The 13711-nt window shown below is 31.5% G+C and overlaps 1 protein-coding gene across 2 annotated transcripts in view; it reads left to right on the plus strand.

The window, feature by feature from the left end:
• The first annotated feature begins 4632 nt into the window (after nucleotides 1–4632).
• Nucleotides 4633–13711, plus strand: part of LOC139516254 (eIF-2-alpha kinase GCN2-like) — a 71519-nt gene continuing 62440 nt past the window's right edge. For both annotated transcript variants that reach the window (XM_071306250.1, XM_071306251.1), the window contains exons 1-6: nucleotides 4633–4879; nucleotides 7143–7267; nucleotides 7940–8042; nucleotides 10780–10953; nucleotides 12981–13061; nucleotides 13445–13629. In XM_071306250.1, the coding sequence (XP_071162351.1) occupies nucleotides 4775–4879; nucleotides 7143–7267; nucleotides 7940–8042; nucleotides 10780–10953; nucleotides 12981–13061; nucleotides 13445–13629 (773 nt within the window). In that variant the 5' untranslated portion in view covers nucleotides 4633–4774. The remainder of the gene's footprint in view (nucleotides 4880–7142; nucleotides 7268–7939; nucleotides 8043–10779; nucleotides 10954–12980; nucleotides 13062–13444; nucleotides 13630–13711) is intronic.

The following is a 13711-nucleotide window of genomic DNA, read 5'->3' on the forward strand; positions in this document are numbered from 1 at the left end:
AACTTGACAACATACATGTGAACATTTTTACAGTCGAGTGAGCTCGCTCGGAGATGGAATATTAACTTGACATGTCCTTGTCCAAGAGAACAAGACATACTTCTGCAAAATACTAGGTCCATTTTCTTCGTCTTAATTTGCAATTTTACAAATTGCTACGAAGAATAGATAAAAAATTAGCGCCCATGGTCAATATGTTAATTTTTTACAAAAATTATAAGACTTGTCTGATGAAATTAACGATATTTTGAGGTACATGACAGCTGTATCGTCTTCAAATTTCCAATGCATTAAAATGTTGCGTTTTTTTTTTGTATTTTAAAGATTTTTATTTATTTTTGAATATTTATAAATTATAACTCCGTTATCGAAAATTAAATTAAATTTTTTTAAGTGTTGTCATTGCCATCCCATTAAATAATTTAACTTATTGCAAACCTGTTACCAAAGTTCAAATCTGAGAATTAAAAAATGCCTGATATTCAACATAAAAGATAATTTAATTATAAAATGAGATAAAATATTTGGTCGCGGTCGCTTTTGACATGGGAGTCACCGAGTAATGTCCTCGTTAGAGGGATCTTTGCAGGAAATTACAGATATATCTCTGATAAGAACACGACAAAGTGTTGATAAGAATTTGAAGCAAGAAATTAAAGGGTCACAAAATGTCATCCTGCCTCAAAAAATTGCCTCCGTGTAATATTTATGTTGCACTGGCTGATAGCCATGGACATTATTTCTGTTGCATTACATATTGGTCATGGACAATATACAAAGGGAGATAACACACTTGTAATATCGTGGAAGTTACTGTTGATAGATACGCTGGAGTTGTCTCTGATAAGCTTTGAAATATGATTTCTTCTATTAAAATGATAAAAGATACTATAGCTGAAGTAGTAAGTACTTCGGCACTGACATGATTTTAACAAACCTTTCTAAAATTGTCCATTAATACAAAATTTTGAATTTATAAGAAACTAAGGTAGATAAATTTTGATATATTTTCTAGGTCCCTATTTGGTCATATAGCTTCAAATGTTTATGTTATTATATATTCATGGCTTTCAAATATTCGGCTTTCAGTAAAGTGCATGGATGTATTAGAAGCTTATATATGAATATACCATTATATGGAACATTTCAGTTAGATATTAGACCAGGGATGGTTTCCTTTAAAATAGTGTAAGATAATCTAAGGAAATAGAAGTTTCTCAGATACGGGGCTCAGATACTTCACAAAAATGAATTTAATGTATTTAGGTCCTATTTGGTTATATAATAGCTTCAACTGTTTATGCTTTATACATTCATGGCTTTCAAGTATTCGATTTTGAACGTTCCTTGATGAAGGTAAATTCAGAAAAGCACTTTGGACGCATGCACTGTCTAACGTATTATTTTTAAAAAAAGAAAATGAAAAAATGTTTATAAGATCTGAGAAAACTTGCAGTAACTAAGCATGTTTTATATTTGTACATTCTATATGTGTATTTCCAAGGTTACTCTTTAATTCAGTGGTTGTATTTGTTTCTGTCTCTTTTATCTGTTTTTCGTTAACTGTTTCCAAGGTTTCGGTTTCATACACGGGGACGACGTATTTTGTTGTTGTTTGAACTGTTTCGCATTTAACTTATCGGTGTCTTTTATAGCTGACTACTCAGTTTTTGCTTTTGTTGAAGGCTTGATTGTGACCCATAATTAATTAAATTCACGTCAGTTTGGACTGTTGGTTAGTTGTCTCAATGGCAACCATACCGCATCTCCTTATTTTACATCAAACCCTTAGAAATTTTAAACATATAATTAAATAAGAACAAGTGGTAGTATTGCAAATGCGACAAATTAACGCCAGAAACCAAACTGATTGCATCGAAGTTAACAACTATATGCAACAATGAGCAAAACCCATATCGCATAGTCGACTATGAAAGGACCCGAAATGACAAATGTAAAACAATTCAAACGAAAAAATGAACGAACTGATTTATGCACTAAATAATGCACGATGCACAAATATGATAGACATCGACCGACGACAATCATTAACTCCAAACTCCTAACTTGAAACAAGCACATATAAATGTGGCGCCTATATCCCCTGACCTTGGACAGTGATGTAACAGTTCAACATATGAACAAACTATTAAAATCAGTTAAAAAGGGTTTACCTTATAAGATCGAAACAAAGCAGACATACATCTATATATTATTATGCGGAATGGGCTTTGCTCATTGTTGAAGGCCGTACTGTGACCTATAGTTGTTAATTACTCTGCCATTTGGTCTCTTGTGGAGAGTTGTCTCATTGGCAATATTAACGCATCTTCTCTTTTTTATATATCAAAACATTTAATCCCGCTGCAAATGTTCGAACCTGTCCTAAGTCAGGAATCTGATGTACAGTAGTTGTCGTTTGTTTATGTAATTTACACGTGTTTCTCCTTTTTCGTTTTTTATATAGATTAGACCGTTGTTTTTCTCGTTTGGATGGTTTTACACTAGTAATTTTGGGGCCCTTTATAGCTTATTGTTCGGTGTGAGCCAATGTTCCGCTTTGAAGTCCGTACATTGACCTATAATGGTTTACTGTTATAAATTGTTATTTGGATGGAGAGTTGTCTCATTGGCCCTCACACCACATCTTCCTATATCTATTTACGCATGCTGTTCCTACAATTCCGTATGATTTAAAACTGAATCTTCGAAATTACCTCCGCAAAACAAAACAAAAAAATGTTATCAAACACTAATTACTTTATAAAAAAAATCAGTATATGTTTCATTTATGTTTCTGTAGTTCTTGGTCGTGTGCTTAGTAATATCTAGTATATTTGAAGATTAAAACAACAAAGCTATTTGAACTTGAAAATATGCGGCTGTCCAACGTTACATAATTTTAAAAAAACTGTTTTATCTCTTATGTATAGTTATCCTATTTCTTATACTCCGATCTTCATAAAACTTGGTGGTAACAACAACGTGTGTCGGTTCTTTGTGACATTAAAGTCGTTATTTTGTCAAATTTCATTTAACTCGGTGGCTGCATGTTAAGCTGTAATTAGGAACATGTCCAATTACGTTGACTCAACGACTGAAAGTGAACTTTTATAAGTAGATATCGTAGAAAATGTCGAACAAAAAACACTGACCGGGCGTGGCAGGGACATTGGTAACCCCCCCCAAAAATAAAAAAGAAACACACTAAGTACAGATCAATCTGAGTGTACCCGCAGTTACTGACCACTAGTTCAAAGCAAAAACACAACTCTGACTGTTTATGACGTCTTACACTAAATCCACTGGATGTTGGATGTGTACTGATTGATAATTTTGACTTTGATGCATGATTTTTTTATAAGTTGTTAGTGGCTTTGAATTAGCTGTCAGTAACTGCGACTGAGTACTCTCAGATCTGTATTTAGTGTCTTTTTGTTGTTTGGATGTACAAGTATCCGCGGCCACGTCCACTTATATTTGTAGTATTTGTATTTTTGTCTATCTGATGAGTAAAGCCTTTATAGTTCTGTCCTTGTGTTGTACTTTTACATTACTATGCCAGGTTTAGGGAAAAAGGGGCGTGTGTGTCCGCTATAACATGTTAAACCACCGCCACATTCTGTATGTATGTGCCTGTCCAAAATCAGGAGCCTGTAATTCAGTAGTTGTCGTTTTTTCTGTGTTACATATTTGTTATTCGTTAATTTTTTGTACATAAATTAGGCCGCTAGTTTTCTCGTTTGAACTGTTTTAAATTGTCATTCCGATGCCTTTTATAGCTAATTATGCGGTATGGGCTTTGTTCATTGTTGAAGGCCGTACAATGACCTATAGTTGTTAATTTCTGTGTCATTTGGTCTCTTGTGGAGAGTTGTCTCATGGGCAATCATACCACTTTTTTTTTTTTAAATAAAAAGTAATGCACCTAGGAATAATATGTAGATGTATGTTTTTGTATCTTTAAATGAATACATGGTTTTGTCTTCATTATCTTTATACAGTACTAAAATAAAGAAAAGTCAGCGGATAGTCTATGATAACATTTTTTTGACATGACCCTTTTGAACCTTGGAAAAATCGTTTTTTGAATTTTTTTAAACAATATGAATGTTGTTGTCTACTTAAAAAAGTTGGACCTTTAATGAAAAAGATGACAATAAGTTAATGCTAATAAAATTTATTTAATTTTATACTTAAATTTCTGGATGAAGAAAAAATGAATCCAGATATGCACGTGAGAAATTGTCCTATGAAATCAGTTCAATATAACAGACTTTCATTTCAAAAGGATGGTTTTTTTTTGTTCGTAAACAAATCTGGCACCTTAGTTTTTTATAGTTTAACCTCTAAACTTTATGTTTTGGATGTTTCTGTTGTACTCATGTATATCAAATGGTGCTTGGAAACTGATATTTTGAACCAAACTGAAAAAAGGTAATTTATTTGGAACAAGCCAAAAACGAGATGCTCAGAATGGCACCCGGTCATCGATAATTCAGTGCAATAAGCATTTTTGCTTGCTTAACGAGTTGATAAAGGGATAAACTAGCGTAATAAGACGCGACTTCGCCGTCCTTTTTTTTTGAGGTACGAGGTCGGGATTGGTTAGTAGTTTTTAGCTTCTCGCGTGGGTTTCCGGTTCCGATGAACTGATGATGAAACGTTAAAAATGTAAACAACTCATATTTTCAGTGCTATCGTATCCTGTAAGATAAAATGCCGTTGAAAGCAGTAGTATGCGAGTATAATAGGAGTCCGTGCTATTTATGAAATGGCAGACGACTCTCTTCTACAGCGACAAGAAGAGGAATGGCAAGTTTTGCAAGCGGTTTACATGGACGATGTTGTCGATCTTAGAAAGAAGGTCGCATGGAAGGTATATAATTTGTACACGACATGGGCTATGCATTATAATTCATAAAAGTATTTACTTATTGCAATTTAAAGTAGTTTTGCTTACACACAAGTCTCTCCTGTGTCTGTCTAGCCATTTGAGTGCCAAGCTTTTTATCTGGTGAGTGCCAGATTATATAAATTTCAGAAGATTTGTTTATCAGAGTGGTATAGTGACATCGTACGTAACAACCATTGTTTGACGTAACAGTATTGAAGGACTCTTGATGGGCAGTGCCTGCAAAGTCGAAATTTATGGTTTTCATAGGACATTCGAATATTTTTCAAATCCAAAACATTCATGCATTATTTCAATGTTGGTTTTTTTTTATGCTAAGTTCACACGTAATTCGAATTCGATTCAAATTAACTAATTCGAATTAGTTTAATTCACATTCGAAACGTTTTACGTCCTAACGTCAATTCTAATTCGAATTGCAATGCGCGTCTAATTCGCTTTACTGTACAAACGACGTTAACTTTTAATTCGTATTCTCAAAAGAGTATTTCTAATGCGAATTGGATAATTCGAATCAATTCGAATTAAAAAAGAAGAGTGTGTGAACGCGATAAGCGAATTTGATTCGCGTTCGATTTGAATTAAATGTCCGTGTGAACGAGGCATTAATTTATGTATTTTACGTGTCCTCGCTTATTTTTTTAAAAACTGAAAAAATGGGAAAAGATTGCATAAAAAATGCATTGTAAGTTTAAAAAAACGTGTCATTGCACACTTGAGAAATAAAGCAGGTAGTTGTATTTACGTAGTTTATTAGACAAATCGAATTTCTATATTTAATTATCGGTTAAGTTTTTGTCAGATCCAGTATTCAAGTTCAAAGCAACACCTTGAAAAAAGAACTCTGGTTTTTACAGTTTACATGTCATAAAAACCCACACAAAATATTTTTGTTTGGGGTAGGGTGATTTTCCAATGTGTCATCAGCTGGCTCTTTACATGTAAAGATTCAATATCTTTATATAATATAGTGATCAGTCTCTCGATACAAGGTATACGGTAACAGGCGTGCATGTATCAATACTTAAAATATAATTAAATATCTTGAAAATATATTTACAAGGACATTATAAGTATTTATAATTATATTTTTTGCCAGTACAATGTCTTCTATTATTTCCAACACTTTATTATTTTTAGCTGTTAATCTTTGAAGAAATACGAAAACTTTGCAAATAAAGTTAGAAACTTTAGTATCATATCTGTTTATTTCTATAATTTAAAAAAAATTTTAATGAAATATAAAAGATCAAAGTATTTAAAAATAAATATTTTATTTCATAATGGCACAATTTCCACTAATTCAGCATCGGCGTATTTATTACTGTATGTCGTTGGACCTTTTCTGTGATGAAAAACGCCGATCAACAGGGTGTGGCCGGCCATCTTGATTACGCTGTCAGAACATTGTGACGTCATCGCCTTTGTGATGAGGTTAACGATATAGAGATAAAAACAAAGCCGATATATCGGCTCTCGGCACTTACGGAGGAAACTCAAAAGCTGATATATCGGCTCTCGGCACTTACGGAGGAAACTCTAAAAGCTGATATATCTATGATATATGTAAGGGCTAGTTATTATATGCCGTAAAAGTATTAAATCCCCAATAGAAAATTGCATATTAGTTCAAAAAATTATTATTGTAATATCTCTATGACATGATAAGTATGTAACTGTGACCTGTTGGTTATTATACCAGGCAATATGTGTCCTCAAGGTATACTGTAAGGTTTATCTAAATGCATCTTAACGCACAGGCTGCTGTGAATGGAATGGCTGACCAGGGTCTGCCAGGCAAATCGTGTTGTCTTCTTTTTCCCGAAACATATACTGGGAAAGAACCATCTATAAATAGCTTACGGAATCCCCAGATTAGTGTCCAATTTCACCACATTATGCATGATTCAGGATGACCACCAAACTGATTGAGTGAATACAATGTGAAGGATGGTTCATACATGTACATGTATTTAAAAAATTCAGCCAAAATTAGCTATATAAATACCTGAAGGTTGTCATTGATCATGTAACTGCTGGTTGGGTATATGTACATTGTATGATACATGTATCTGAATGTATGACGTAAGGAATATACAAAGGGGTATTTCAGAGTGAATCATCACAAAAAGAGTAAATTTTAACCAAATCAATGTACTGTAACAGCAAGTTCACTTTTGTTGTCCAGTTTTGAATAAATATATTTATATGTTGTTCTGTATTTTAGGTTGAGAGACCTTTGCATATATGTTTGATACTGAAACAGCAGCAGTCTGAAAGTGTAGCAGGGACGACTGACAGTGATAGCATGATCCATATGGTTATTAAATGTCCAAATAAATATCCTGATTTGTAAGTTTAAAAAACAAAATGATACAGATAAATATATACATGTACATGTATTAGGACTATTAATTAAGACATGCATTTATATGATACAAATGTACCAAGGGGAGGACTCTTTCAAAATAGAGTGACCACACATACAAGCAATTTATGAGACTTTTACACATTTGATGGTGTTCAACATAATATTTCGTACCTATCTATCTTTGTAAATTATAGTTTCCTTTCATGAAAACAGCTGCAGATGTGACTGTGCCATCATTTAGACAGCAATGCAAAAACAAGCTAACCAATTTGTCCATAAAGTGTTCAGTATTCAAAATCATGAAAATCAAATTCAATTGCATATTTTGAGTCAAAAGGACAGCAACCCAACAAAGGAATTAATAAAAACAAAACATTGTATTGTATGGTCTTCAGTGTCAGAGCACAACTTTTTTCAGCACCTCCAAGTTAAAAATTTGACTAAGAGGATTAAATGATAAAGGTTAACACAGCAGGAGAGACAAAATAATAGCTCTACAAATTTTACACTTCAAAAGATTTGTTAAGTACATGTATTTGTTTTAATTTATTGTGCTATAGGTATTTTCATTACATGTGTATATAAGGGAGATAATTGCTTGAGTAATAAAATACATTTAAAGATTTAATACTGTTAAAGGTATTTTTTTAAAGGGTACCAGAAATAAGTCTAGAAAATGCCAAAGGACTGTCCAATGAACAAATAGCTGTGTTGAATACAGAACTTATAGAACTAGCCAAATCAATGGTTGGAGAGGTAATTTATGTGCAACCTAAAATAACTTACATTAAATGATTTTGTATAATAGATAGTCATGTGACTTTACTATTAATTATTGAAATTTTATTAACTGAAGAGATAGAATATTTTTAAGTTTATACAATACTCAAACATACATCACAAGCAATCTACATTTAACATTACATACATTCTGAGAAAAAATTGAGAACAAGTATACAAATGTAGAAGAGGAGAGAACCAGTACAAAGAGGGATAACTCTGTTTGTTCACTTCAACTTTTATCTCTTTCTCCTTTCTCATCTGAATATTTTTATTTAGATACAAACTAAATACTGTACTAAATAAAATTGAGAATGGAAATAGGGAATGTGTCAAAGAGAAAACAACCCGACCACAGAGCAGACAACAGCCGAAGGCCACCAATGGGTCTTCAATGCACATCTTCCTATATCTTGAACCAGATACCAAGCTTTTATGAATGAATGTTTGCCAGGTTAAATTCTCTTAAATTCAAATCTAAGGGAAATATAAAGAAGGCAAAAAAGGCAGTACATACTTTTTCTATTAAATCATGTAAATAGTGTTGACACAGCCTTTCACATCTGTGTAGGAGATAAAGTTTTCTGAAATTATTTTTTTCTTGTTCCTGTCCCTTAATTTTTAAACTTAAACTTTCCTCAATGCCTGTCACAGGGGATATTTTAATGATTTTATCTTTAATACATGATTCTTTATTGAGTTTTTCATATTCGTATTGTATGGCATAGAATTAATGTAAATTCCATGGTAGCTCTTTTGTATATATATTGTAGATAAACCGCAGGGAAATGTTGTTAATTTTCTTACATTCTGTAGCTGTTTACCATCAGTATAAAAAGATTATATGACCAATTGCAACAAATTCAAAACATCTTATTAATTCATATAAAAGCCTATTATTTCAACTTGGAACTATTTTTGGGATACGATTACTTTTAAGCAATCTGTAGACTTATACCATTGACTCAGGGCCATGCCCTCACGTCAACCGTTTTATTCTAAACATCAAGGAACATCTCAGATTCTTGAGATTGTCTTGCTTTAAATGGTATAAAAACAAAAGGATTGAATTTAAACAACTGTCCTATAATGTTCTTCTCGTAATCTTCATGTTTCGATATTTCCCTTGACTTGTATGCATGTTTTTAACAACACGGAAAATAAGAATTAAGCTGTATTTATATTAAGTGTTTTTATAAATTTAGAAACACGTCAGAGGGAATTCCCCAGTTTTGATAACATGCGAGAGTTCTCTGAATTCCGATCGATAAATCTATTTCTGTCATATAAGAACTGAAGTGGAGTTTTCTTATTTGTCACCGTTATGAAACTGATATTTGATATTGTACTTCCATAAAGAAATGGAGGTCGTTTAATTAACATTTAATATATACATCCTTTCTACAAATCACAAGTCTAGGGTTTGTTTATGTAATTATGTGCAATGTCGAAAAAAATTAACTCATTCTGTGGATAGATGCCGTATTATATAAAAACCGATCACAATTTAAACAGAGGAATGTGTACGGAAAGGAGTCATGGTTGCAGTCTTGTAATTGACTGCTCCATAGGCTTACATGTTAAACTGCTGATCTTTGAAATAAAAAAAAATAAAAATGCTACACAGAATTTTTTTTCATGTTCATATCATGTATGTTCTAATGTGAAATTGTGATTTAATCGAAAAAAAAGTGGGTCTTGCGACTCTTGCCACGAAGAATAAAAAGTTACGTAACCCTGAAGTCAAAACATTATTTTTCTACTTTCTGTTTGCTGTTTTTACTAGGCCGCACCACTTCCAGTAAACATGATATCCTTCCACTTTCCTAGATTGATATCCCCCAAAAGATGCAAGATTTTTTTAAAGTCTATATATATGTTTCAATTTGGCATAAACCTATAATCAAACAGAAAAAATTGAGTTCAGAAAAAAAATCTGAAAAAAAGGCACTATTTTGTTTCCCTCCATGTTTTGACATGCACCGGAAACTGGAGTTGTAATACAAGACTGGTACCTCATGCCCACTGACTCAAAGCAAATTAAATATTTCAAGAGTTAGGAATGGGGTTCCACCTATAATTCACGTAGGAAAATAGGTGATAAGGTACGAAGTGAAATACCTTCTCTCACTCTCAGTGACTGCTGTGGAAAGTAAACTTGGAATTGATAGTACAAAAATTAAACACAATAAGTACATTGTTCATACACTTATATCGAGGATTGGCTATTTTAAAGTTGAGTAACTATTCAGATTACGTAATTACATTTTACGAGCATTTTACACATGCAGTTGAATTATTTTTGAAAATAATACTAACACATGTATCAATGAAAACAATGGCAATCGTATCCCTCAGAGCAATCTGCTCTTTGATTAATTATGGAATTTGCATAATTTCTTGTGCTTGAAATTTTTAATAAATTCCATGTTTGTTCTTTATTTTAATGTTCTGTGCGGCGCACACCACTTTCTATTACAAAGAAGAATGCACATTTTCAATAGAATGTACAACATTATCTACACGAAATACATTGTATGGAAGTGTTATGCAATGCTTAAAGACAATATAATGCAAAATAAGTTGAAATACTAGCTTGTTATATACAAATATTTAAAAATGTTGCAGAATTTGTTTTTTATAAATTTTTTCAGGTTATGGTTTTAGAACTAGCTCAACATGTACAGACATTTCTTTTTTATACCTTTTTCAGGTTATGGTTCTAGAACTAGCTCAACATGTACAGACATTTCTTCGTGATAACTACAAAGGTCCACAGAAATCTTTTTATGAAGAAATGTTAAGTAACCAATTGAAACAACAGGAAAAACAAAAATTAGAACAACAAAAAAGACTTGATTTTCTGAAAAGAAAAGAAGAAAAAGAGGTATTCAGTGTTTTTGTTTGATTATTTCAGTTATTTGCCTTGACCTTAAACCATATTATTTAAAACCATGAAGTTATTCTCAAATGAATTAGCACTAGGATTGTCAGTTTTCCTATCGAAGCTCAGTGGTTTTTTCTGGGCACTCAGGCTTCCTTCACAAATAAAAACTAGCCGCCCTGAAATAGCCCAAAAGCAGTGCTTGAAAGTAGCGTTAAAACACATAAAATCAAAACAAATCAAATGAATTAGCAATTGAAAAAAAGATTAAGTGACCAATTGCAACAAATTAAAACATCTATTTACTTTGTATTAAATTGTTTAAAATGATGTAACAAAATTGAGAACAACAGAAAAGACTTGATTTTCTGAAAAGAAAAAAAGAAAAAGATGTATTTGATGTTTTTGTTTGATTATAACATTGATTTACCCTTGGCCTTTGACCTTACATCATGTATTTCAAACCATGGAGTTATCCTCTTTTCAAAAGAATCAGAAATTAATAATATACCGGTATTCTGGAAAGACAGTGTTATCAAATATCACAATGGGATCATGGAAATAGTGATATCACAATGGGATCATGGAAATAGCGATATTTCCCTTAAATAATAGTTGATTTTATTATTAATTTTGCTTTTAAATCTATACAGAAAACTGCATGGTACATGTATATGTACCATTTGAGTGATCTTTTAATTTCAACTATTATTATTACTTTGTTTAGATAAATAAAGTATATAAAATTCAAGGGAAATAACTCTAGCACAAAACTACAATATTTGCATTGGTGAGATCTTTTCCCCACTGACAGCCTAGATAAGAGTTCCAAATGAACTAATTAATAAGTATTATCAAAACTGTAAATAATACTTACAGCTACAGCTTTAACTGTAAGGTACCCTGAAATTGTTAGTATCTATAAGAACAGGGTTTCATATAGATAAGTATTATTTTCTTTTATTCCATGTTAGAATAGTATAATTAAATACAATGTTCAATAATAAAATAATACACTGATCTGAATTTTTTTTTAATTAAATACAATGTTCAATGATACTTATTAACATTGATTTAAAATCCCTAAAAGCATTTTAATTTTTGCAATTTCTTCAACAACTGAAAATTTTATTATGACATTCAAAGAATTTTTTCAATAGCAACATTGTGCAAATCTTATAATTGTTGGATTGATTTATTTAAGGGTAGGTCTTTTATATCTGTTACTTCTTCTAATTCACTAAATAGATTTTCTGATATAGTTGCAGAAGAGGTTTTGAATTAGGGAGGGGGGAAGTGGTAACAACTAGCAAGTATCAATTTGCTAAAGATTTAATTTTGATATTTTTTTATTTGTGAATTGTGAATATAACAATTGTTTTTATCATCTTTCAATATCTTCTGTTTATCATGAGAACAAAAACTTTCTAGAAGTGTTAAAGCAATAAAATGGCATTTTAAAATTTGATTAAGAAACAAATATGAATTAATATATCATATGGGTTAACAACTTTTTTAAAACATTTGTTTATTGTAAAATACTGAAGGCTCTACATTTTAAAAATAAATCATATGTCTTAATGATGTGTCATATATTTATTGAAAGTAAAAGAATTGTACTGTATAAAAATAAGAAGATGTGGTATGATTGCCAATGAGATAAATATCAAACAGAGTTCAAGTGAAGTGGATGTAAGCCATTATAGGCAACTGTAAGACCTTCAACAATTAGAAAGTCATACTGTACAGATGGCTATAAAAAGCTTAGAGATGATAAATTCAATGGAGAAAGTTAACAGCCTAATTTATTTTTAAGAAAACAGTTTACAAAAAACAAATATTACAGACATGAACTAACAACAACCACTAAAATACAAGCTCCTGACATGGGACAGGTGCATAAAGCATGTGACAGGGTTAAAAAGGTTTGATGCACCAAATTTAATGTTAATTTTTTCTTTGAATTTAACTTCAGACACACACATGAATTTTATTCATTAAATTATAATCTTGTGCTTTGCCTGTTTCAGAGACAACTTCTAGAGGATGAAATACAGAAAAGACAACATGCTCTGAAAGAAGAAACAAAGAAAATAAAGGAGACTAAACAGGTATAATTTAAATGTATATACTTTTTTAATATGTCTGTCATAGAACTTCAGGGGCCGTATTATGTTTTCTGGTTTATGAATCAATCTGTTCTTCCAAAAGTGTTATCAAAGTACATATAATATTCATCTGACAAATTTTTCATGTTAAATATTATTTCAAAATGTTTGCTGTTGGACATGCAGTATAACAGTCATTTAACCATCAATGCGTTTTACACTTTATATGCTTGACTGCAGAAAATAAATATCTTGTGAAATAAATAAATATAGCTACCCAATTTTATTTGCATAAATTAAAAAAAGTATGGTTCTCAAACAAATCTTTTAGTAGCACGATCTTCTTGATATTATCTGTGTATTAATCTATTTATTTCTATAATAAGATATCTGATGAGAAACCAACAGAACCAGAGAAAGCTGTACCAGCTACTCCTATTACTGAAGTACCAACATGTTCCCCAATTGGTACCCCAAGTACTCCTAGAAGACCAAGAATGTCTCATTCACCCTCACCATTAATTGTACTTCCAAGTAATGAGAATAAATATAACCAGGATAAGAGAAGAAGGTATGTAATTGTTATGTACCAATCAAATTGAACTTTTATTTAGAAAATTTGGTTGCCTAATGATAGAATAACTAATGGAAGA

This window comes from Mytilus edulis, chromosome 3 (assembly GCF_963676685.1).
Source record: "Mytilus edulis chromosome 3, xbMytEdul2.2, whole genome shotgun sequence".
NCBI classification, from domain to species: domain Eukaryota; kingdom Metazoa; phylum Mollusca; class Bivalvia; order Mytilida; family Mytilidae; genus Mytilus; species Mytilus edulis.